The sequence below is a fragment of the Clarias gariepinus genome, chromosome 8, assembly GCF_024256425.1.
Source record: "Clarias gariepinus isolate MV-2021 ecotype Netherlands chromosome 8, CGAR_prim_01v2, whole genome shotgun sequence".
In the NCBI taxonomy this organism is placed as follows: Eukaryota; Metazoa; Chordata; class Actinopteri; order Siluriformes; family Clariidae; genus Clarias; species Clarias gariepinus.
The window spans coordinates 21235038-21262993 of record NC_071107.1 but is presented as its reverse complement, the minus strand read 5'-3'; the positions used below and the strand labels follow the sequence as shown (position 1 = coordinate 21262993).

Genomic DNA, 27956 nt, shown 5'->3' with positions numbered 1-27956 from the left:
TTTTATCAGAAGGATTATATTTACATCTTAATGCTAAAATTAGCCCAGTACTTATGCCTAAATATTTTAATGTAATTTCCAAAAAAAAGACAAAAAGAAATTAGTCGTACTGCTGATCAGTCTTGATCTCATCTGATCCTTCAATTCTTTGTTATTGTTGACCATGGATTCATTCCATCTGTTTTCCTGGAGTAATAAAAGTATAGGCTAAAAAAGCATATAATATATACACCTAAACGTTCATACTGATAATACATAAAATACATATTATACATATTTAATACATAATACATATTTTCTTTATACTTTCTTTATTTTTGCTCAGCTTAAGGCAAACGTACAGTACAATAAAACATCAAAAACCATTTCACTCTTTGGTTTAATAAAAAGGCACAGGAAGATGCCTTTTAGTAGCCAGCATATCAGTTATTCTACCCAATATTTGTTTTCTATGTGTATTTGCACATCTGCATTGACTTTGTATATTTGTACTTGCTTTCTGTGTGCACGAATTCCGAATGTATGCTCAGCAAAATGTTCTCTGCCTGGGTTGAAGTTATACCTCAAAAAGTGAATCAGGTTAAGACAACAGAGAGCCATGCCCTCATATTGTCATCACTAGCAAATCAAGGTAAAGGATCCTCCTGATATTCTCCCTGTGCTGGACAGAGCAATAGCATATCCTAGAGCTACTGCACATTTATAGCCATTAACAGGGAAACTGTTACATGGAACACACAGACCATAAAAGTGTCGATATTTTTGCAAATCAGGTGTAATACTTAGAGTCCACTAGTAAAATCGCAAATATGCTTCAAGCATTTGCCAGTTTTACTGTAAATTGTTCACACATCAATTAATACTTGATCAATTGAACTTTATTCAAAGCACAGACTCCAAGCTGGTGTAACAGATTTTCCTGAGGATTTGACTATAGAAACTGAAACAAGCACAACAGGATGCACTGAATTAGATTTACACCTTGCCTTTGGCTGATAGAGACACGTGAAGCAAATTATACATATATTTTATAAACGTAACTACAGAATGGGTAACAGGATTTCTGTTTAAGGGCACTTAAATTAGCATCCAACATAAAAATTAACAGTATGTAATAGATGATATCTACTGCAAAAATGGCTTTTTGTGAAAGAGACTTGTAGTCCTGCTGCAAGTCATACTATCAACAGATCATATTTATGACACTTGTGCATTTATGATCACAATACACCACAATCAATCAATTTTCAAGGGTGTAAAAATCAAAGAAAATTACGTCTGATTAATGAAACGGAAATCTTCAAAGGTCAAAGTAATGTATAGGAACAGCATCTGGAGGATCTGCTAAGTGAAATCTGTTCTCCAAACTGCAGTTGGTTCAGAGCCAAACTGGGAGAAAAAAATGTAAACAGACCTTCAATCAAGTCAAATACCAATCAAACATCCCAAACAATGTGTTTCGGTATACTGGCCTCAGGCACAGAGATGAGCAAGAATATAATCACATTTACAAACCAACAAGTCAAATATACAGCAAATATGGGAACGCTCTGCATTAATATAAAGTTAAGTAGTTTTGAAACCTTGGACAATGTCCCTGACAGTATGATAAACAACACAGAATTAGAGATTATTAATGGTATCCATTAGACAGCTTTGTTTGGCCCCGTTTCATAAGGCACAATGGTATTGATAGTCGCCCTGAACAGAATATTAAACGAGCAAAACGCAAAAAGCACCTGTGTTTGAGAATATCAAACAGAACTAAAAGGCATAGATATAAGCGACGTGGTTGAATATAAAAGGCAAAAATAAACTCCATAGTTTGTTAAACATTTCTGGCTTTGTCATGAAACAACTAGGGCTGGCACAGTATTGTCTCGAAGTCCAGTCGAACTTGAAGTAATGAGTTATTGACCGCTATCTCTGTTAAATTATAACAGATCACATTTTCACACTTTCAATGTCATGAACATCCACAAAGCCTCAACACATACTGCATAAGTCCATATAGTCCATGTAACACTGTTTCTTGAAGCATTACAGCCATTTCTTTTATGGGCTACAAATGAATGACACTGAAGTTGAACAATTATTTGGTCTCAACAATGTGCAAAAATATGTGCAAAGTCCTTTGGCAAAAGTTAGCTCAGATTAAAAACAGAAGTAGGCCAGGATTCCTCTGCTGAGCTAGTCTTGTCCTCTGCACCCTACTGTAGATGTACTGTATGTGTATAAGGAACTGGAAAAGAGAGAGAGAGTAGCAAGGGCAGTCCTGTGCCATCTCTCCCTCTATGAGGTTAAAGCATGGACATATTCTCAGACTGGTGCTGATTAGTTCCACTAAGAGATTCTATTTTGTGGTCTTGGCTGTTGCTACCTAGTGCTCCTCCTCTGGCCAGGACCATCATGGTGTTGCTGGAGATACTGGCAAACTCAAAAGCAAACGTGCCATAAAACAGCATGATGATGACACAGAACACCCACTCGAAGATGGCTGAGGCATGCTGCAGGACAAAACTCTCCTGCACAAAAAAAACTCCACCTTGGGAACAACTGAGTTAAGGAATTGTCACAATAAAAAGAAATCCCACATGCCCTAAAAATTCATAACTTACAATGTAACATTAATGGAAAAATACTTTTACATTAGCATTCACTTTATTAGGAACATCTGTGCATTCATACAGCTGCCCTATCAATCATGTGTCAGTATGACACCTGACCTTTAGACTAATATACATTGACTGAAAGCACATAATTGTCTAAGGTGTCTTTGGATGCTGTAGTATTGAGTATATGAGCATGATCATCCCACAAACCTTTGGCCATATAGAGTATTACATCAGAAAGGGCATTCAAGTCAAACCGAGACTGTGAATGAAGCTGAATTGATTGACATTTTCAGAATACTTTAAGCACAGTACAGTTATGAGACTCTTAGCCATAATAAATTTTTTTTTTTTTAATAAACATCAATTGTGCAAACGTTTTAAATAAACATTCGGCAAGCGAGATGCCTGACCTTTAAAAATCGACGGAGAACTTGTCGAACAACTTGTAGAAAACACTCATTGGTTTGTGGAAACCAATCATTCATGAGCACCAATTTCATGCTACATGAACCTGGCTGGACGTTACATTTGTTACAGTCCCTACAGTCCTGACCTCCCTCCAAGCCATTTAAAATGTTTTGGACATTAAAGGAATACCTTGGAGGCCAGCTTTTTAGACATGAAGCAGGCAGTATGATTACGGCTCCAGCCTACTGAGAAGACCTTCTGCCTTGATGGTATACAAGCACTAATAAAACATTAGTGAAACACATTAGAGTAGCAGGCGTTAAATATAAAGAAATAAAGGAAGTTTTTACCTCTCATGACCAATGTTATTCTGCACAATAAAAAAATCCTGGTTTGAACTGAACGCCCCTTGTAGTTATACCAACATTTCTATAGCAGAAAAGGATACTGAGCACCAGGGCTATGAACGCCAGCAGGGTCATGATGAGACGCAGATGGCCCACACTGTACTCACCCTGAGTCTTGGCCAGTCTATACGTGAGTGCGGACTGAACGCTCACAAACAGCATGCTGGTAGGAAAGGCCACGCCGGCCCCGACATAATGCAACACCTTTGCGTTATCTACCTGGAACACACAAGATAATACATTGCATGCAGAATTGTTCTTTAAAACTAAAGACACATATGATTAAAATCATAATAATGGAGCAGCACAGAAGAACAGAGACAAATGCTGTACATATGATGACTATTAATCTATAGCAATTTTACAGTTCCTATCTAAGCATATTGTGTTTATAAACTATACTGAAATGAATTGTATTAAGCACAGCACTAAAAGTGTCAAATTACTTTAAAAACTTTACACAGTCAACCCATAGCTTTACTATTACATTTGCTTTAATTTAAAACATAATTATTTAAAAAACAATGGATACTACTAAATTAAAATGTATATTGTAATCTCTCTTACATTTGTAAAAAAAAATAAAATGAGAGAATCTACTCTTTAACTTCTTGAATTGATTTTCTTGTTCAACATGTATTGATATAAGCATCAATACATCACACGACCACCTGCACTCCCCCTACACAGACTAATGTGAAAAAAAAAAAAATAGTATTTTAGTATTTTCATCTGTGTATGTTGTGTCATGGTGGCATCAAAACAGTTTAAGTTAGCTTTCAGCATTATTTAGATTCTGTGGTTTATGTGAGGCAGAGACGTTTAAAAATAGCCTTTATATAAATTTCCCAAGTGACGTGCAAACAGTTTTTCCCAAAAGTATGTTAAAAGCAGCATGCAGCGCAAGAGGTAATTACAGCATGGACAGACTTCTCTGGAAGTTATTTTCAGTTGTCAGTACACAAAGCTGTGGTATGGAAACAAACCCAGTCAGTACATTTCAAACAAGTCTGTATGGGCCATAGAGCATGTGAGATAACTATACGCTATCTATATGTGTTGAAATACCAAGCAGATGAAGTCGATGCCTTTAAGGCACAGAAATGTGGCGTTAACTTTAGGTCAGCAATCTATGCTCAGATTTCTTTTTGAGCCGTAGGACCATAAGTCGCTTGTTAACCTCGCCAGCAGAGAGCAGCAGAGCTCACTTATTGCTTTTGATCTTTCCACTACATAACTTGACTCATGCTAGGCTTCACAAAGAATTACTCCTACAGCTTAAACTCTCCAACCCATAACTGTAAATGGTTCTGTGCTTATTTACACATTACTGAAAATCTTCTGCTACTGAGTGTTTAGCAAATTTAAAAACAAGCTTACACATCTATGTGTTGAGTTGGTCCCAGCCACATTTCACAAGCCACGAGTTCCTTTTAAAAAAGTTGCACTGTGCAGACCTGATATGAGAGGTTTCGTTTCAACATGTAAGAAATGACTCAAAAATAAGATGGCTTACTTCTTAATCTTAGAAGGCTTGTTTTGTGCATTGATGAATAAAATCTAGACAGTCTCATCCCATGTTGCAAAACAAGCTGGATTAATTTGCTGGTTTTATTCAAAGTGGATCTAGAGGGATATATAAAAGTAACATACTGTACTACACAGACTTACAAAAAAAAAAAATCCGGTCAGAAAAGTATGCTTTATGTAGATATCTATCTATCTTATTAGTAACAAAGAAGGGGGGGAATCTGCAGTATGTTTTGAAAAGCTATAAATGTCACTAATGATGGTGGAGAATGTGCAACGTGGCACTGTTTTCATAACATGCACAGGCAGGTTTGTTAGAGTCTGCAGTTCCTCACACCTTGCACACCTGTACCTACACACAGCCCATCTCTTCTCAGTTCCTTTTCCCCTTTTTAAGGATAATGGAGGAATGTCTATTTATAAACGTTTGGTAAAAGTTCAGACAAAAGGATCTATTATATAAAGTTCCCTTAAGGAATAACACATATTACGTGTTTGGTGACTGGAGTTAATGAGTTGGCTATACTGACATCCTGCATGGCGAGCATCTAAGTGGAATGCTCGAAAAGTACACGCGGACTGGATGATGAGGTGCAGATGTGGTGTCCAGAATTCGTTTTCCCGCTCTGGCTCGCGTGTCTGTTCGATGTTTCTCATTCCAAACTCAACACAGACACACGCAGCACCTATGACTCATTCAAGCACAGAGCAAATTCCCCTATTTCGTAACAAATGATACTAAAACGAAATCGTGTCTTTTGTTTTCGTTCCGTCAGATGGCAATCTAGAGTCTATCTATTTCCCAGGTTATTAGGACACAATAGTTCAATTCTTCAAAATAAATCCGTACAAGGGTTGTATAAGTTCTTTTAAAGCTCAACTAAGAAATAAGGCTTTGTCAAAACTTTATGGGAACGGAATGATTCCCAGGAATCAGCTTAACTTCTATGAAGTGGTTAGGGGGGGGGAATTTGGCAGCTGGAATCTCTACTCACATTTCAGTCTGTGTTAATAGACCTTGCACTGGACCACTATATGGCAGGTAGTAGTCACGTGAACAGACGAGTAAGCGGAGACTGGTTGTGTACACACATCCTTCTTAAAAGGTCTCTGTGTGGAAGAGTTCCCACACAAACACACATTCAGACTTAATGGTTTGCAGACTTCATGTATTCCAACCAAACATGGAACTCTTGTGCTTGGCACAGAGTGCTGCTTTCCACACGTAGAGACATCAATGCAAATAAGAGATTTTAATGTCCTAGAGACACACAGGACTGCAGTAATCATTCCCAAAATGAAACACAACCTTTGAACGTGTCAAGCAGTACAAATCCAGAATCTCTAAACATTTAAATAAGACCAAATTAGCACTAAGGGAATATCATAAAAACTGCAATGTAAATAAAAGACTGACTGAGGAAGTAATGTGCCAGGGTCTTCTCCTGCAAATTCAGGGATACACACAGACTTTCAATTAGTATACCGTCTCAGACAACCGGTTGATGAATTTTTATAGTTAGGACATGGACGGTTATACCATGAGAAGGAGAACTTGCTCTCCCCTTCTGTCTCTATGGTAACTGGCCCATAAAAATGTCTGACTGGTGCCCTATTGGCCGACCTCCCTGCATTGCTTGCGAGTTGGGCACTCAGCCAAGTGTCCAAACATTACAGCTGCCTAAAACTCTATCACTAAAGAGCCAACAATGATTCATGAATAATTGTAGATAGATTCTCGATGGGCCCAAATGGATTATGGAGTCTCTTATGAATCTGTGAACAACAGTCCTAAAGAAAAGAGAAAACAACAACAACAGCAACCACCAAGGCAGAAATACGGTAAGACGAAGTAGAGCTTCATCTCAGCTAAGAGAAAGAATAATAGCTACAGAGGTACAGTATAAGAAGCACCGAACACTTTCTCGCATACATGTGTATGTGTAAGCACAAGCTAAAACAAAGCAGCAAACTAGTAATAGATTCCCTACTAATGGATTAAAGTGTAACACATTAAACAGGACAGCTGCATTCATCTACACCAATTAGGTCAATTTGTTCTTCCAGTGGCGCATAAACATCTAGCCACACTCAGCACAATATGTACAGTACACAGTCAGGGAGCACAGAGACCTTTAGATGAACAGGTAATCAAACTTTAACAGGGTCACTAAGATTAAGCCTCGTCCACACACAAACTCTGTTTTAGGTCACTGAAATATGGACCTTTTGAAAAACAGCTTACAGGTGGAAGCTATTTAGAAACTTCATTTTTTCAGGGTGGTTTTTGGTTTGTAAGAGAATGAGCCTGGGTTTGACATCAAAATGAGATTTTTTTTCAGGGTTCTAATTGGCCAAAATTGCTTTAGGTTAGGGTTTTATTCCCACCTGTTGGTTTAACATGCCTTGACATGCATGTTTTTTTTTGAGAACTAAGGAAGAAAATATACTTTTAAATATATGCATGTACAAGCGGCACAATGATTCAGTGGTTAGCACGGTCACCTTGGATCTCCAGGGTCAAGGTTTAATTCCCACCCTGAAGTTCGTGTGCATGTAGTTTGCATGTTCTCGTCATGCTTGGTGGGTTTCCTCCACATACTCTGGTTTCCTCCCACAATCCAAAGACATTGCCCTTAGTGTGTGAATGATTGGGTAAATGTTGACCAGAGGCCTACCAAGGTTGCAAAAAATGGAAATAAATACAATGGTCACCATTGGCCTCAACAAACCCTAGTTGGACTACAAAGGTTCCTAGGTGGATATATAGATGGATACCCATGTGCAGGAGAACTAAGCCTAAGATTTTAAAACTTTACATATAACATAACCTGCAGTATAATAACAATTCTAGCTACAGATTAACATCATGGAATGCAGTTTGTTGTTATGCACCACACCTAAACATGAGCAAATCAACTAAAGGTTTTACAATTCACATTCAGGTCCCTAAATATTAGAACACTGACATGTTATTTTAACTGTCTACCAAGGTAGTATATAGGAGTTAGAAGTAGATAAAAGTACACACTTTTTCCGTTTTACTTTGAGGCCATTTACATCCAAATCAGGTGATTGTTAGCAAATTGACATGTCGGGTCGAACGCTTTTCTGTTATGCCGCTTACTAAGACTCACTCACTCATCATCTCTACTGCTTTATCCTGTATACCCAATGTTCAAATATTTACAGTTCTAACTGCACATACAGACTTTAAAAGATGTTTTAGAACAAACATGAAGTACCTGTCATAAAACCTGACAGATTGACAAGTCTGACCAGCACATTTGAAAATTGTACATTTGTAATTATATCCATGAATGGTTGACTGTGACCTCCTAGGACTGGTAGAAACAAGCATCTACTGTATGGCTTGTATTCGTGATGATGAGCTAAAGAACGCCCTTCAGGATTGGAAATGCACAGATATAGGTTACACCTGGGTGCCACTGACGTACTACACACAGAATCCTTTCCCTATTCAAATTAGTCCAGCCAAAACACTGTCCTCAAACTGGAGCCAACACTGTGGCATTAACACGAGCAATCTATATCAGCAACGTATATCAGAATCTGCAGCTAGCTTTTTTAACTTACATAACATACACTTATTATGCACTTTATTAGGAACAACTGTACGCCTGAACATTCATGCAGTTATTAGCTAATCAGCCAATGATGTAGCAGCAGTGCATTGCAGAAAATCATACAGGTCAAGAGCTTCAGTTAACATTTAGATTAAACAACAGTCTGTGAGGTGTCATCTCAGTGATTTTGACTTATGGTGTGATTTTGACAGTGCTGGTCCCTATGGTTGTAAAGAGTGCTTATTTGAGTTATCTTATGTCAGCTTAAAGCAGACTGATCTTTCACCTCTCTCACCAACAAGCCATTTTAACCCACAGAACTGTCACCCACTCAGTGCTTTTTTTCCATTATTCTGTGTAAACTGTTGGGTATGAAAATCCCAGGAGATCAGTAATTTCTAAATGACTCAAACCATACATGGGTTTTTCCTCATTCTGACTCATATATGAAAAATACCATGAAGCTGTATGTTTTTATTGTATGCATTATGCCCCAGCTACATGATTGGCTGATGGGTAACAGCATAAATGAGCAGGTGTTTCAATGGATGAAGAAGTGACTACACTTTGATGTTTATTAGTCAAACAGAAACATGATGTAAACCGCACATAGTATTTTGTTTTAATTAATACATGTCTGAATTTAGTTATAAGCATAAACCTAATATGGACAAACTACCCTGAAGTGCTACAACATTCGGCGTGGCATTTCTTATTACAAATTATCACAGTACTAAGACCATTTGAACACTTGGTTCTAAAACTTCTTGCTTATTTGCAAGGTTCTAAAAAGTAAATTTATTCAAACATGGTGCACTTTATAGATGTTCTACGCTGCAGAAGGTTAAAAGATGCAGCTGATATATACCAATCAGCCATAACATAACAACACAAAAATTGAAGACCATTATTGTGAAGGTTGCCCTTGTGCCACCGGAGCAACTCTGGCCATCCTGGCTGAGCATCCACAGGGCCTCTAGGGGTGTCCTATGGTTCTCTGATGGGCCCCATGTGCGGGTGGCTATGGTACACTAGATGTTTTGTTACCTTTCTACTGTGGCCAGCACTGAGATTTTCCCATGTATTAATGTTACCTGTTGTTAACGTTACGGATGATTGGTGTATATGCAACGCCCAACTGTTCTCACCTGGAAGTTGCCCACCATGATGAGTCCCACAGAACAGATCCAGCCAGTGGAGAGACTCGCCATATTTAACACGCAGTTCTGACGTCTTTCAATCACGTGAGCATAATGCAGCAAAACTATCACCATTACTGAAATAGAAAAAAAATAATAATAAATCACACAAAGATCAAAGAAGAGAAAGATAGATTGGTGCTTTTTTTGCTTAATATATAGCTGGATGCTGTTTTAATAATGTCTATACAAAATTTAGCACCCATATCCTAAAAGCATTCCAGACATAATCCTTAGATTTTATATTTAATTCCCAATATTTCTTCCTTTTTTTAATCATCCCATGTGGACAGAATCTTTGCACTGGTTATGTACATTTCTGTCTGGTCTGCGCCGTCTGTGCCAGATTGTGCATGACAAAAACTTGTGCCTGCTGTTTCCCCAGAAACTATTCATTTTTTCCTGGAAGAGTGAGGGTATGAGGTGGCGGGAAGGGAAAAGAGGCCTACAGCAGGGGGAACAAGGTTGATTGTTATGTGCTTAGAGCTCTTATACGGGTCCATTTGCTATGGTGTGCTCTGCTGTTTACTTTGTTGAGTTAATGCTTAATTTGAGGGTTAACTGGAGCTGGTCAGCTAGGAAAAACCACAAAGAAAAAAAAACAGCCGCTAATGTCTTAATGCCAGTAACAGCCTCATTAATCTCACAGTCTAAAGGAAACAGATCCGAAATTATCACAGATATAGAACCTGCGGATGTCTTGTTTAAATTGTACTTTATGGGAGAAGCACCATAAGAGAATGTGTGTGGGCATCACACTTTCCTGTCAGAGCCTAAATAATGTAAGAGAAGTTACAAGCATGGAAAAAGCAATAGCACGTCCGGGCAAAGGAAATTAGCCTTTATCTTTTTAACAAAGCCCAGCTGTAGCTAAAAAATGCTTGTTTACACCATTAGCTTAGAATGTTGTTTGGAGAGAGCTCTCAAGAGCATTGTTCTCGGAAGGTCTAGTAACAGACATAAGCTGTGGCTTTCGCCAAAAAAGAAGGCATATAGTGAATACAGCAACAGGAAACAAGTGTAAATCTAGCACACCTCACAATTCACTGTGAGCTAAATATATCAGTGAAATGATGGTACAGCAAAACACATCTGCCAGGTCTAACTGACATGAGGCCAACCACTGCACTGCAGACCATCAAAGGTCAATACAATACCTTAAAGAGCCAAGGGTGTGTGCACATTTCCTAGAGCTGAATTGTTGTCCTGAGAAAGCCGGACATGGAGGGGGGTGGGGGTGGATTCTCTCTATGACACATGCTGCTGTTGGCCAGCATCATTTTCCTGTGTAGCTCAAACCACACCTCAGAGACAAATAACCCTGCGTTTGACTTTAAACAAATGCAGCAGTCTTACTTTTTCATAGTTTCCTCCTAAAAGACTGAGGGTTGGGTCAGAGCCAGAGGCAGGGAATAAGGCAGTCAGATAGTAAAAGACCAGCAGGGGTATTTTGGGAGCCATCTATCCAACACAAGCCTACTAAACTACTTATAAATTTAGGACAAAAATTATGCTGTCAAGTACACACTAACAAATGTATTGACCAAAATCATGTAGTCAAGCACTGAATTAATTCATGAATATAATGCTATTTAACAAAAAAAAAAATCATGGTAGAAGGTACGCATAGTTTACAAAATTTTACAAATTGTATAGTTTACAAATACAACTCAGTTGTGTGACTACGCTCTGATTTTAAAGAATGCATTCCTTTAATAATATGGAAAATTTATGCCTTTAATTATAAAGTCTGATCTAATAAGTGCAATTTGATTTGATTAAAAGTGTAAATAGTGTGTTGTATTGCTTTCCCCCCCTTCCTTTGTATTTATACACTGTACTGTGTATAAACAATTAATTTATTTTTAATTATGTCTATTTTTCTCTTTTTGACTTAATACACGGAACTGTCACTACTTTACTGTATGCTTGCACATTGTTCTTTGCTGCTGAAATGATAAAATTTCCCCACTGTGGAAAGTAGTACATCTTATCGTATCTTATTTTATCTTATCTTTTCTTTTGCAGGCTGCATCATTCAGGCTCTGACTGGTAGTGTAGCCATCATAGGTAGTCTCCTATCATTTAACAAGAAAAATCTATCATCGCAACAGGTGAACCTGAAATGCACAAGTGTGTCACACATGCCAAATTAATAGTAGAGATTACCTTTATAGAACAAATTCCTTATGATTAGCTTCATTTTTGGACTTTATATTAAGAGCAAACTTTGTGCCCTCTCGGCTACAACCTCCTACTCCTAGTGCCTACTGTGTTAGAAGAAGTTGAGCTGGCAATTAAAATTAAACAGAAATTAAACCTCAGAAAAACTAATTCGCTTCATCTATGTTTTATACATGTGCTATACAAAGGGCTTTCTACTTTAATTTTAATATATCTAAACAAATATATACTTTGAGAACTATTATGGACTTGTTTAAAATTACTTAATTAAAAAACTTAAATAAAAAAGTGATCTGCACACTTTCATAGCCTGGCATTCCATTCAAAATATATATTTCAACTATGCCAAGTTTTAGAAAGTTGCTTGAGGCACATTAAGCGGTTCTCTCTTAAGTAATACTCCAATTTTACTGTAAAAGAGCTTGCAGCGTCTGCACCATCGCTCAGGCATTCACAGGTGATGCCATCAAACTGACTGAGGAAAGATTAGTGAACATTTAAAAAACCACAATACAAGTGTTGTTAAAACTGTGTTAGCCACACACGTGGCACATTACAAGTGTTAAAGTTGATAAGACATGTTTGTGGGTGCTGCCATTACATGGCTGTAACTTGCAGACTTTAGTTAATTAAAAGTGGGAGAAACATTCTTTTTACATAGTGAAGGAGCGACTGAACGCACTGCATGGCCAAAAGTATGTGGACACCTGACTATTACACCTGTCTATCTGACTCTTCCACAAAGTTTTGCCACAATTTTGGAAGCACACAGTTGTATTGTACAGCATTAAAAGAAAATGCTTTAACTAGGGAATTGGAAGAACTTGATTGACCTGCACAGAGACCAAACATCAGAGCCTGACATCACATGACTAATACGCTTGTAGGTGAATAGAATAATATTCACAGTCACACTCCAAAATCTGATGGAAATTCATCCATGAGTATCAAAATAACTAAGGAGAACTAGTGCATATACAGGTGACATCACCAGGTGCCCACAAACTTTGGCCAATATGGTGTACTTGGTGTCTAAAACCACTGTGGCTTGGGATTCACTGTCAAAATTACGCAAATACTGTAGCACTGTATTAAAAAACTAAAAACATTTTAAATATTTTTTTCAGACAAACTACATAGACGCACAACATAATCTTATAAATTAAAAACATTAATGCTCCAAATAGTGTCAAAAAACAAACGTGTGGCTAAATGGGCAAAAGCAATATGTAGCATATTAAGAGAATCAGGATAATTTGGGGCTTCCACGTCTCTCTGTGTCTGTTTGGACTCTGCCCAAGTACAGCCAATGACTATGCAGAATCAAAGAAGATGGGAGAGAAGCAGTGTTTTATAGTATGATGATAGGTTGCCTGTGTGTCTCCAGAGACCTGGGTCAGCTCCTGTGGTGCTTTGTTATTGTGTTCTAATGTTGATGGATGTTTCCTCCTGTGCTCCACTCGTTTCAGAGAGAGCTCCACCACAGGGTGAAAAACAGTGATTATTATGTAACCTGCAAGGAAGGGAGCAAGTGCAGATCCTTCAAGGATGTCCTTCTAGATATCCACATATCAAGAAAAGTATTAATTCTGCTAGTGTACGGTCTCCACAAACTGGACAACCATTCCTAGAAAGTCCTCTTGTATAGGTTTATCTTTAGTGGAGAAAAGTAGGATGGGTGTTGGTGCATACCACTCCATAGCACACTGCAAAAAAAAAAAACACAATGCAGTGCTTCATAATGCTTAATGACTAACATTTTGTGTGCAAATGGCCACTTGTTTATCTCTGGCCTGGCAGCCTATTGATATCAGAAAGAAACATGCTTTCCCCACATAACCAACTTGCCAAAACATGACTAGGCAAGCCTAATTTTTCCAGTCTGCCATCACTGACACTTTTACTGTAATTGGTATGAGCTCCAAGAAGGTTGTAATACTACATTACATTTAGGCATTTGGCAGATGCTCTTAGAGCGACTTACATAATTTTTTTATTATTATTATCTCATTACACATCTGAGCAGTTGATGGTTAAGGGCCTTGCTCAAGGGCCCAACAGTGGCAACTTGGTGGTTGTGGGGTTTGAACCTGGGACCTTCCAAACCGCCTTAACCACTGAGCTACCCCTAGCCCCTAATAGTTAATACTATTACCATGTGATATAATAGTAGAAATTTAAATTGAAATTAACTCTAGGGTTGGAGTTAGTGCTAACTAAGCTTGCATGCTCTGTCCGAAATGCACCAACATATCCGTGAATCAGATAAGTGACTATTATAATATAATACTGATATAATGGGGAAAATGTTTGTGGACAAAAATATCTAGTTTCTTCCTCCAAAGCTATATAGCTTTACTGTAATGGGTTCAACACAGAAATAACAGGGCCATGTCTTACTGCAACGGAGCCATGCTTTGACCGACTGAAAGTTTCCGTAAAAACATAGACCTCGTTAGCTATAGAGATTACTGCTAGACTAAATTATGTAGGTCAAAGGTCATATTTCACAAAAAGCTTCTTAGATGTGTAGTAAAAGACACCTGGCTGCCACAGGCTCTGGGTATTTTAAATACCACCTTCCCTCTGCAGCACCCTGTCAAATTTAGCGAGTCACAATATGACTGAAAGTGCTCAGTTCAAGGCACATTTTGAACTCTCGGGACTGAGAAGCTACAGTTACACTACATCAAGATCTGACTCAAATATGATATTGTTCCTTATGCATTTTTGTTTTTCACAACAGTCTGAAGAGCAAAACTAACATTGGCCCTTATTCATCCAAATGGCATACTGAACACAGAACATAAGCATGTGTGCACTTTCCACTAACAGCTTCCTTATTTACATATATTTTTTCATTATTTGTAACAATATGAAAATATGTCGGTCTTAGGATCATATGTATGAACAAAAATTGTTCAATATATAAAAATGACGAGCTATATTACTCCATAAAAACTTAGATTTATTTTTGGTTTAACTTTTTCTCTGTGATTCTTTCTTTAAGCAGAAGAATTCTGTATAGTTCACTGCTTATTGTTCTTCTGCTGCTGCTTTCAGGTCTTACTGCAACTCTTTTCAAATAACAGCTCTCTTCTCTGTCACCTTCTATCTCTTTACCCTGAGAGTGTGTTGAGTGACTCGACATGGTGCACCTGTCTGTGTGTGTCTGTGACCTCCCGACCTGCATATTTTTGAACCAACTGTACAGAAAATTTAAGTGTAGTATTTTCCATTATTGGGTTATTTATTTATGTTGTCCCTTAAAGCCTTTGAAAGCTGCTTTGCTTTGCACAAATTACTTGATGTGAAGTAACATCTTATATTAAATGTATTGTTCAAAGTGCACCTGAAATCATAATATATGTTTTAACTTATGTACAAAAAGCACATAAATCATGTAAAATCCACCTTTAATGTTAAATAGCAGCCAAAAACATGGAAAAACATAAAAAACAATATATGTATATAAATAAAAAACTAAAATAACCTGGCTGCACAGCTGCACAAGAATGTGCATGCCCTTTTATAATACAATTACAAATGCTATAATTACAAACGCTAATATTCAAATCCTAAAAAAAAGCACTTATCACATATCTGTCAAATTTAAGTGATTATGAGTCATTCAAAACAGAGATCAGTTGTTTCTGTAGAATTTTCTTGAAACCTTAACAAATTTTATTCAACTGTCGAGACCAGAGTCCACAAAAAGCTTGTAAGGCATGTATGAGATTCTTTTTGTAAAAAATACTATTCATTAACACAGACCAAAACTGACACCTGACTATCACACCTGTCTATCTGACTTTTCCACAAAGTTTGGCCACAATGTTGGAAGCACACAATTGTATTGTACAGCATTAAAATCGCCGTCCACAGCAAGTTAGGATTTAGTAACATGCACAAAGCAATGTTTATAAAGAAATGCTTTGACTAAAGGATTGGAAGAACTTGAATGACCTGCACATATGTTGAGATTCATTTTGTGAAAAATGCTATCCATCAACACAGAGGAACACACAATTCCCAAAATATTAGCTGTAACACAGAACACTGGAGGTGGTAAAATGGGGCAGTACAGTGATATTACTAAGAACAGAATGTCCTTCCAAAACAGAGGAAAGGACAAGAAGAAAATGTGTCAGTAAGGCTGCCAAGAGTCTGACGACAACAGTAAAGAAACTGCAGGAATATCTGTCAAGTACTAGTCACTCCCTTCATGTGATAACAATCCCTGTATTCATCACATGTCTGTGATATGTGGCGCATAAAAAATAGTTAGAGCCTAAATATCAATCTATTTTGGCACAAAACCTGCAGGCATCTTAACCAGCTGAAACAAAAAGGTTTTTCACATTCCAGCACAACAACAACCCAGAGCACAAATCCAAGTCAACAAAGGAATGGCTTCAAAAGAAAAAGATCCGTCTTTTGGAATGGACTAGTCAGAGCGAACATGTAAATCCAAATGAAAACCAGTGGAAAGATTTAAAGAGGGCTGTGCACAGAAGATCATTTTTCGTACATCTGAAGCATTTTTGAAAAAAAAGGGTAAGTTAAAATTGCCAAATCAAGATGTGCCAAGTTAGTAGATGTGTCAACCAGGTTCTTTCTCCCTAAAACTCTTCTATTTGTTTTCCACTTGAATTTTGCTGGCTGCTTAATTCACATTAAAGGTGGAATATGAGCTGTCATTTTGGCTTCCTTTTTTTCCCCCACATCACAATAACCTGTAATGTGGACAGGGTTGTGTAGACTTTTTTATATCCTATTATCCCATTATCCTAGCCAATTTATAATCGTCACTAAGTTTATAAAAATATTATTATGCTTACGTAGACATACTTTTTGTTTTGTTAATATTAAAAAGCCCAACTTAATAGACATTACGATTGTATATTTTAAAAGTATAGTGAATGCATAGTGAATGCAAGAGCGTTTCCACATATATTGTAAGGACTGGGACTAAAATGCTGTGTGGTCATAAGAAAACCACTTGTTAGTGATACTGATTGGAAAAAAAATTAAGATTGGATGTTGTCTGATGAGTTCAGACAGATCTTATTCCAGAGCGATGGAGGTGTCAGGGTAAGAAGGGAAGCACATGAAGTGATTGATCCAGCATGCACAGTGCCCATTATACAATCCTTTCAAGATGACTACCTGAATGTACTGAATGACCAGGTTATTCCATAAATAGAGCTTTTCTTCTCTGATGTGACAGACATATGCCAAGACTCAGATTGTGAAAGAGTGATTCGGGAAACATGAGTTATCATTTAAACACATAAATTAGCCTCCACATTGTGCACCGTAATCAAAGCCAAAGGCAATCGAATGAAATATTAGATGGTGTGACTTTTTTGGCCAGACACTTTATATTAAATATTAAAGGCATTATATACACTGCCTGGCCAAACAGTGTATATTAAATAACAAAATCATTATATACAGGAGGCACCATAAAGGGCTAACCTAGACACAGAGTGTTTTGTGTACGCAGGATATTCAAAAGCACTTCAGATTGATTTCTTTTAGGTTATATAAACTTCATATCAAGACTAAACCACCACATGCAATTTTATTTGTTTTGGAAGTCTGATTGTCAATGTCTGATTAATTTTGTCCGTATACATGACACTCTTTCTGTCATGTTTAGCTATGACTTTAGCATTGCTAGGAACCCTAAATGTAAAGTACATAGTGTCCCATTTATTGCTAAAATACAATCATATTTCTTGCATATCTTGATCCAATTATTTGAAAAAGCATTGCAAATTGCAAAGAGACATAATATCTGCAAACGACCTGCTCATGATGTGTGTAATAAACATATACTTACCCATGAAGGATCCCGTACTGCAAATAAGGCTGAAAAAGCAGCTTTCAGGAGGTAAAGTGCCACACTTGCTACAAAAAAAAAAAACAGTGCAAGGTTTAAACACAAACCCAGGCTAGTAACTACCCAGATGCATTCATTTACAATCACTGCAGAATTAAGTATATTATAGAATATTAGCTCTGCACATATACTTAAAATACTTAAGTTTGAGGCTTAAAAACAGACACACACAAAAAAAAAAATTGGCCATATTTTTAATTCCTGTGAGAAGTGCATCAAGAAAAAGCAGAAGGGACACACAGAGTCATCAAGCTATCAGCTCACCACCACAACACAAAAAATACTTAAATAGGAGGATGCAAAATACAATAAAAGTAGGTTTCAAGTCAGATATTTGGATAAAATAAATTTCACTGATAAAAGTAACAAACACAGACTCAAAAATAAAAAAAAAACAGATCTATCTACAAATTACATCATACCAAATTTCCAATATATTCACCACATTTACAATATATTTTAAACAAATAATTCTGTTGTCAATTCTCCACGTAGTGTCTTCCTTCTCATAGTACATGATACTGCTCACAACAAACCTCATATCCGGTTCATATTTAGGTCAAACAATGCACATGTGATACAAGCTTCATAAAGGTCTTCTGTAGACTCCAAACTGCATGTTTGTTTCTTTCACTGAGTCTGACCCTTTACCCACTTTACTACACCTCAGTGCCAGGAAGAAGGGATGTTAGGATTCCAGCATAAACACGCATCCTATCTCTCCTACACACACCCAACCCTTGTCCCAACAATATACGAGAAAGATGGCAGAATTCCTTTGCCTGGAAAGCACTATCAAATTGCTTTGGAAACTGGAATAATTACGGGACAATAATTACATTTAAATATTACTAGTTTATATTGACAGATAGGACAAAGAGCAGTCGTGCTACATCATAATATAATTGTTATATATGTTCATCATGTCTGCATAATTATTTACAAAATCATTCAGTATTTCCATACACTGCATAACTTACAAATTAATAAATAAATAACATTAAAGGAGAATGTATGCATGGCAGTAAAGAAAAAAAAATACAACAAGACAGACCAATTTTTAGATAGAAACAAAAAGCTAATGTACGTTCCTGGGATTTGCAAAAAAATCCAAAGGAGTGAGTGTGACGAAGTTACCAGAAGAACTCATTCTCCAGCAAGCTCAGTAAAACCTAACAACTATTTTACTTATAGTACTGTGCAAAAGTCTTGGGCACATAAAAACAATATGGCATAAGCAAAAGATGCTTTTGAAAACATTTCTGCTTAAAAGAAACTTCTATAAAGAGCAATAAAGAGTAATAAAATAAACAGTCAATATTTGGAGTAAAAACTCATTGCTTAAAATCAGGAGTTTTACACAAAGATTTGTGCAGGTTTAATTAACCAGTTTTTAAGCTAATGGATATTTACTTAAAATCTTGTTACCTATCCTTTAAGTGGAAACTGTAATAAATAATAAAGCAATAATAAATAATAATTTCGTGAAAATCAGACAACACTTTCAAACAGAAATTCAACATAATAATAATCAAAAAAAGAACAAATTAATCTGGCCTGGACAAAAATTATGAGACTCTTAATCTAATATTTTGTTGCAAAGCTTTTGAGCCAATCACTGCAATCAACCAATTCCTGTAGCTGTCAGTGGGACTTTGCACCTCTTAACAAGCCCCCTCATCGAGTGCAAACTGCTCCAGCTGTTTTAATTTTGAAATGTCCCCTCCACAGACTGCATTTCTGATCTTTCCACTGATGTTTGATGGGATTTTTTTTTTATCAGGGCTCATAGAACACCAGTTCAGAATAGTCCAATGTTTAGCCCTTAGGCATGCTTGGGTGACTAAGTCATTATCCTATTGGAGCACACATGACCTGTGACTGAGATTTCTGTCACTGGGCACTATGTTATACTCCAAAATGCCCTTGATAGTCTTGAGATTTCAATGAACACCTTGAGCCAGATGCAGCAATGCAGCCACAGAACTCAACTGAGCCTCCTTTATGTTTCTAGGCAGGAACAGTGTTCTTGTCTTTGAAAACTTTATTTTTGTTTCTGTAAACATACAGCTGGTGTGACTCCAGTTTTGTCTTATCTGTAAAAACGTCATTCTGCCAGAAGCATTGTGGCTTGTCAATATGCATTCCGACAAATTCCTGTCTGGATTTTTATTATTTTCTTTCAACAGTGAAGTTCTCCAGGGTCCCCTTTAATTAAGTCCACTTTTGCTCATACTGCGACGAATGGTTTGATCCAACACTGATGTATGTTTGGACCTTAAAACTCTTTGGAAGTTGTCTTTGGCTTTTTGCTTACCATTCATGTTATCCTTCTGTTTAATTTGATGTAATTTTCCTCTTGTGGCTATGTGCAGGAAGGTTGGCTACAGTCTCATAGACTCTCTCCTTTCCCTTCTCTGATCCAGTGTTCAGTGTAGTACACATTATGATACAAACAGAAGATTGATTTTTGATTGCAAGATTGAAGGCACGTGTGATGCTATTTACAGGATACACTTTAGTTTAACATGTCACTAGGGTCAAAATATTTTCAATGTTTTCTAGGGCTACCAACCAGGCCAGTTTCATTATTTTTTTTATATTTCATTGAATCACAATTTTAAAAAAAGCAATGTCTGATTTTCATTAGTCGATGTTTATTAAATTATTAGGTATTATAACTTTTGTCAGTTTCAAGTTATTTCAAGTCCTTATCACCCCTAAAGCTCATTGTTTGTATCACAGCATCACAAACTGCTGAGACACAACATAACTCAACTTAATTGACACATCCACAAAAAAAGGTGGACCGTGCAAAGAACAATATGTGTGCAACTGAGCAATAAACTTGGCACATTTTATTTACTGAAGGTCTGACATTTTACTCCTTTACTGTATGACCAAGCTTTCCTTTAAACCTTGAGGGATTTGTGTCAAAGCCATCCATGTGTGTATATGTTTAATATATTCATGATTAACATAATGGTCACATTAAATATTTAAAGTTCACAGCTTGGCAAACAGAATCGTATCTGTATATCCGCCACAGAAAGTTTCCGTTGCCTAGTAAATGAATATATTTATGACATCACTACACTTCTTTTTTATTACAGAGGAGATAATTTAAAAGAAAAAAGGGGTGGAAAATAAATGTCATGCATTTATTCTAAGCACTTTCACAAAATCCATTAATAATTGCATTAAATGCTGAAAATTGTTTTGATAGCCTTTGGTAAGCAGGCCCAGTGCCATGGTCACTAGCACTAGTCACAAGCCCAAAGAAAACATCTCTCAGACTCCACACTAAGGGGGCCGTCACACCGAGCAATATTCCCACTATGTCCTTGGTGAATGTAGTAAGAACTTGTACAACATGGCAAAACACACCAGAAACTGGCAAGGATAGTATGCTCTGCCTTGACACAATTTTTTTAGACATATTCAAATAACCCGGGTGAGGATGTGGTCGAAGCAAGATGCAGGAAGTATGAATGACAGCATTAACACTGCATGCAAGCATGTTAACAGCATAACTAACACCTCTTAGGAGTTTTACTGACATGTTCATTTTGGCAGTAAATTTCCTTTAATCTTAGTCTTAGTCCGAGATAAATGTCCCTGTTAGTTTTTATAATATTTAGTCAAACTCATACTATTTTTCTTTAGTCAAGTTTTAGTCGATTAAATGTCAGAGGAACCCTTAAGTATTTTAGTCTAGTTTTAGTCAATGAAAACATAACATAAAGAATATTATTAAATAATCCTACAGTCAATCTAGTCTAGCCAAAATAATTTTAAGTTTTTTACAAAATAATTATCTTAACATTTAAAATGTAAAATTTTCATCTGTTGTTTTTAGCTACTTATATTTATTTTTAACCATCACAGCAACTGCTGCATGTCCATATTTTTAACTACAAAATAATAAAAGCAGTATGGATAATACAGTGTTTAAAAACTTTTATATATAGCTCCTATGGGTCACAATCATTTGCTATCCTATTAGCTTAACGGGTTTGGCAACGGTTTAATTATAAAATAAAATACATTACAACATAATTATATTAACATCTGATACCATAATTACAACAAAGAGGTACTAAAACTAGATTTTTATGGTATGTCTTGATGTGTCTCTTCAGGTGTGTGTGCGCCCACACCGTTTCCCCTACATTATTACACATCGGCTTTTTTTCTCCGGTTCAATATAAAGAAAATGGGCCCATCGTCTCGTCTTAGGCACAGGAAAAAAAGGTCGTCAACGAATATTTTTCCTTATTATTTTCGTTGATGAAATTAACACTACATTCTACAAGCATGGTGCAGACAGGAAATATTGGATACTGTTCTGACTGAACTGTCATTGAGATGGTACATTCAATGGGATGAATGCAGGAGTTCTCACAACGACGTCTTGGGACTGGTAGGTTCATGCTACATTGTAGATCTGATGGAATACAGGAACAACTCGGTCCGATCTTAACGGACCCAATGAGGATGTGATCATGTGCATGATAGTAAATTAGTGACAACATAAAAGACGCATTGAAAACATGACAGGGACGTGTCTAGGAAGTAGTATGAACTTGATAAATGCATATTTTTTCATTTTGACAGTGTTCCTTTTGTGTTCTTTCATATTTTTTGGAAACAGTGAGAACTTCATGGCCTTCGTTGCAATGTAACGACCCCCTAACAATGACACCAAGGTGCTAGAAAGCAGCACACTAAACAAATATGCTAGAATAGTCCTGTGTTCCTGTTCTTTCAAGCTCTCCTGCTCTCTCTGTCCTTCACTTTCTCTTACATCTTGCACACTTTTCTTGGTGTTACATGAGACCGTTATGGTAGGAAGTAAAACAATAGAGACCTCAGTAAAAAAAAAAGGGAAGAAAAACATATGTAAGCAATACGTATGCAATAATTATATTATGTTATCTTGATACCAACTCCAGAACCCTAAGACAGTATACACCCTGTCAGCATACTGGAGCAGAGTGCAGTGCACACATGGCTTATAGATAAAAATCAAACACATTTCCTTTCCATAAACAGCTAACTACAATAAGATGAAGCAAATACGCATGCCTCTCGAAAAGATCTGAGTCAATTGGTTACCAATTGTTTATCTTTTATGAACGAATTTCTCTATACTGAAGACGGAAGATGCACTAGATAAAAATCTAACAAAACTGTTACGTAACGCTGAATGGTGAGAGTACAAATATGTAAATAGAAATTAAAATGAGAGAACACTACATACATACCTATACGACACATTTTTAAGTTTGTAACAAACTAACATTTTACAAGGGGCATTCAAGTCAGACTGGGAATTATTTTTCATGAATGAAGGATAAAAACCGATTGACGTTTAGGACAACTTAGTGTGCGAACGTCAGTGAATGACAATCTTGGCCATGATGGCCCACTTCAGTCGTTTCTGTGAACATTCAGCATGGGAACGCCCGTTTTTTTATTTTTTATTTACAGATAAGTCCCCGCTAACTTGCAAAATAGACACATCTTGTCTACGGAAACTGTACACACAATCATTCACCAAAACCACTTGCACATTACAGGAACTCAGGACCCTCATACAGTCCTGACGTCATTTCAAGCCATTTCTACAACTTTTCCCATTTAAGGATTTCCTGGGAGGCCCGTATTTCAGACGTAAAGCATCCAGTCAGATCATGGCTTCGGTGTACTGAGAAAACTTTCGACATTTATGGTCACTTGTGAAACACAAGTACAGAGAATTATACAGAGAAATAGAGGTAGTTTTAAGTCCCAGGTTTGACTTAAAAGCTCCTTGTATAATTGTGATAGCTGTTCTTTATGTTATCTAAGAATGAAAGTAAATTCTTGTCCTTATGCAAGAATGTAAAGCCCCCTTCTAACCCGTGATCACAAATGACTTCCTATTGACTACACTAGGGATAACACCATCCTGGTATAGACCATCCATCACTCACTGCACAACAACTGTACTTCCAAAAAAACACAACTACCCTTCCATGTCCGCTTAGGATACACACTTTGTTCTATATGCATGATTTAATGGGATTATAGATATAAAATGTCTGAAACATATATGGAATTGATGGAATATAAATAAACAACATTTTTTTATGCTTATTTCTTTAAATAAGATAGAACTTTAAACAATATCAAGACTGTGTCAGACTGACCTGATAAGTGGCACATTATCCAGAGTACAGCATAGCGTTGGTCCCCTCTGCAAGGGTAAATCTTCCTCACATGACTGATTATATAACCTGAAACACATACACAGAAAAATACAAAATCAAAAATGTAAACAGTGTTGATTAAAATATTACATGAGCCATATTAAACTCATCTGCAATCCATTACATATATTGTGTGCTACAATACCATGCTGGGATGGATGCATAGCATTCTCAGTAAAAAACAAAAACACACAAAAAAACACTATGTTATGCAAATGTCATGTTATGGACTTCTTTTTAATTTTCAATCCAATTCAGAGCAAAGAATAGTAGAAAGCCGTGCCTAAAAAATACTGTAATGCAATCTGATATTTTTGATAAAGCCAAACATTTAGTTAACCAATAACATGGTTCTAGTAACCAATATCTGAGATAGCATCCTTACACACAAGTCAAGTAAATAAAGTGTTAACTAAAACATAAATTTTGGGTAATAAATGGAGCAGATACTTCACTGCAGTTAAACAGCAAACAATTGTGCGATGTAATGACGTGAACAGAACTGTAAGGTCGGACTCTTACCAGTTATCCACAGGACAAACATGCTGGTTATACAGGGCCATGGCATACCTGGTATAAAAGATATGACAGCAAATTAATGAAGCAGGGGTGTTAGTAAACCTGTTACCCAATCAATACACATAAATAAAAGATGAATACCACAAAAGGTGCTTATGGGTAATAAAACTTTGTCATTTGCTTGCTGTATTTTTTTTTTTTTTTAAAGGTAAGTCATTTCCAGGATTTTGTACTGATTTTACTTTTCACCAGCACTGTCACAATATTTAAACCTTCCCTCTTGCTGATGCAGCAAGATCAAGGTCAATGAATGTTCTATCCAGTGTCATAATGACCCTCCAGTGAGTTTAGTGAGTGAACAAAAGCGCATCGGATTGCAGTCAGTGCTTGGCTCCTGAACGTCTACATTCTCACTTTCATAAGACTTGCAAGGAAACACAGACACCATGGAGGACATGCATGCATATGTCCCTGCACTGTCACCAAGCTGTCAGTGCATGTCTCAATTCCCCAGTGAACATAATTTACGTTTGTCCAATACAACTGCATGTGACAGACTGCAGGGTCAGAAGCAGGTTAAATGCCACTTAGGGTTGTTTTCATCTCTCAATGCGTTTGTTTGTGTGCAGGTGTATGTAATATACATGTACATATGTATGTTTCTACACAGAGTAAAATGCACTTTCAGACCATATTACAACTAAACGCTGAGTAAAACCACATTTGGTAAATAAACATACTCCAATCTGCCTCAAACACTTTTGTGAATAAGCACACAAACTATTACCAGGTCACCACTGAAACTATCATCACTGGCCAGCCATTTACTACAGAATCTGTGGTACTGAAAGCAGATGGCAGAGTACGGCTTTTTCAAGACTCCCTTTCCTTTTTCATAATAGAGTAATAACGTGTACAAAAAAAACTTGTCTTGTCTAATTTCGAATTTTAAACAGAAAAGAAATGTTAAACAGAAACATTTACATAGAAAGTTTTTCTAAATGGAAAGATTGACAGCATAGAGGTCTAAATTATGCGAACTAAGAAACAAACCATTAGGTGGGCTAACAGGCAAAATAACTCCAGCTAGCAAATCAGAATGTTTTAGCTATAGGTGAAGGATTGGGGTGTTTAATAAATCGCTGTGCCATGTTTTTATAGTCTTTTGACCAGTCAACAGGAGCCATGGGAGCAGCTATTTAGGGCACAGCACAAGTAGTCCACGTTTATTGGAAGCCATCCTTCACTACTGGAGATGTGGAAAGCTCTGCTCAAGCTGGTCTGACAGCCAATGAGAATAGCTGACATATTCTGGAAAGTGTGGTTAAGTGCTCCACCTCTGTGTCGTACTCCTTTTCTCATGTTTTATGTAACCACCCCTGCACTGCTGGATGAGGGCAAACAGGGGATTCCTGAGTGCATTTAGAAACTATCGCACCAATCAGAAATCCAGTATACGTAAATAGTGAGTATTCCATTGGGGGAATAATAGTATACTATTATCACAACTTAAAAGACGCCAAACCTTTGTTATGCCTACCTCCTAGATCTGCATTGCAAATAATGAGAAACTCTAGCTCCTAACCCACAACATCTCTCTGCCTTTTAACTTTACACAAACTTTTTACTCCTGATGTTTCCTATAATTCGTTTCAGCAAATACATCTCCTCCTTTCTCTTATACTGTTTCTCATAATGCCAAGGCATTTTAATAGATAAATATCTGCAAGCCTGGGATTTTATCAGCGTTCTTATTCACAGTGATGTCTCTCTCTAAAGTTACAATAATATAATATTTATAATATTATTTATCTAGCACATTTAAATCTCATCTCAAGACCTATTCATTCAGAAACGCTTATGTCACATGATAAGGCTGCACTCAAATCTCCAGACACTGTCTTTTGTTTTATTTAATACTGTTTTAATGTTATTTACTACTCAATGTTATCATTTATCTTTTGTCTGAATTGGGAGGCAAATTTGGGTGCCTATATAAATAAAATGCATTATTATTATTAGTAGTAGTAGTAGTAGTAGTACCTCTCACATTAAAAATGTTAACCGATATGCCCTGGGCTACATAAAATTCATCATCCAAGTAATTTACAAATCTTCCTGTGTCAGGACAACTCAAAACACATGGAACACAGAAAATAATCAGAGATACACTTTTGTAAATGATGGTGGCCCACATATACACAACTCTACAATTACTCAATGGGAATCAATTTCCTGACAAGCCATTTACAAACTCCTCACTAGATCTTACCTTATAACCTAATCATAATGGCTTCTTGGATTAAATTTATCGCATAACAGTTCGAGCAGGAAGCAGACACTGCCTTTATTCGAACAGATATCCAATAACAGGGTTGTGAACCTATCAAATTTAATTCAAGGTTAGGATAAGACATTAACCACCAACAGGAACAACAACAAAAAAAGCAAAATAAAGCGCTTACGTGTGTGTGTGTGTGTGTGTCAGAAGGATACTCACACAACCCAGATGCCGGTGATGGTGAGGACGGGCAGGCTGATGGGCAGAATCATCCACCCTGACATTACCATCGTGTCCTCTGCCTAGTCCCCAGCCTCGCACCTCCTCTCCTCCTCCACCTCCTCACCAACACTCACATGTCACTTCATGGCGGTGTTCATCACCGAGACCAGAACCTGTGAGCACGAGATAAAGAGTTCCTCCACTGAACACGAGGATGAGCGGAGGAGACACACAGGACGCGTCTCGCTTCTTTACAGCACGTCCGCGCGCAGTGAGCTCGCGCTACAGGAAAATCTCTGAATTTCACTTCCAGACGCGAAACAAAACAACTTACACTTTTAAAAATACATCGAATAAATACAAGAGAAGTGTGTGTGTGTGTGCTGTGTAATTTTATTCTCTTACCTTGTCCATCTCGGTGATGTACAGTAGACGTTTTTTTCCCCACCTTTTCACGCGTAAATCGTAAAACAGCACACAGGACGACGAGCAGCAGCGGGGTCAAGTCGAACCCCCGGACTTAGCACCTTATGAATCGTTTTCCGCGTGTAAACCCGTCGTGTTGTAGTGTTTGGACTGAGTGTGTGTGAGGGAGAGAGAGGGTCCTCGGTTCTGTGTGGCGCTGCTTCTCTTCTTCTCCGCCCCTCCTCCTCCCTACTCTACACCTCAGTTAACACTGTCTCTCTCAGTTCAGTAGGGCTTTATTAGCATGAATGTTACAAAAATATCGTGTTTTTTGTTGCCAAAGTAATTATAGAAGATTGATGACATTATAAATACATCTTTTTGCATTTATAATCAAATATAAAAGAAAACATAGTAGGTAAACAAAAACACTGTCA

The 27956-nt window shown here is 37.1% G+C and overlaps 1 protein-coding gene across 1 annotated transcript; it reads right to left on the bottom strand.

The window, feature by feature from the left end:
* On the bottom strand, nucleotides 1-27709 carry zgc:154058 (Transmembrane protein 150A-like). The gene is made up of 8 exons (XM_053502208.1): nucleotides 27520-27709; nucleotides 27112-27287; nucleotides 24615-24662; nucleotides 24033-24119; nucleotides 17779-17846; nucleotides 9696-9823; nucleotides 3472-3649; nucleotides 1-2545 (listed from the first exon to the last, which is right to left on the bottom strand). Exons 2-8 carry the CDS (start codon nucleotides 27180-27182, stop codon nucleotides 2301-2303), a joined length of 825 nt encoding a protein of 274 aa, XP_053358183.1. The 5' UTR covers nucleotides 27183-27287; nucleotides 27520-27709; the 3' UTR covers nucleotides 1-2300.
* Between the last annotated feature and the right edge of the window lie 247 nt (nucleotides 27710-27956).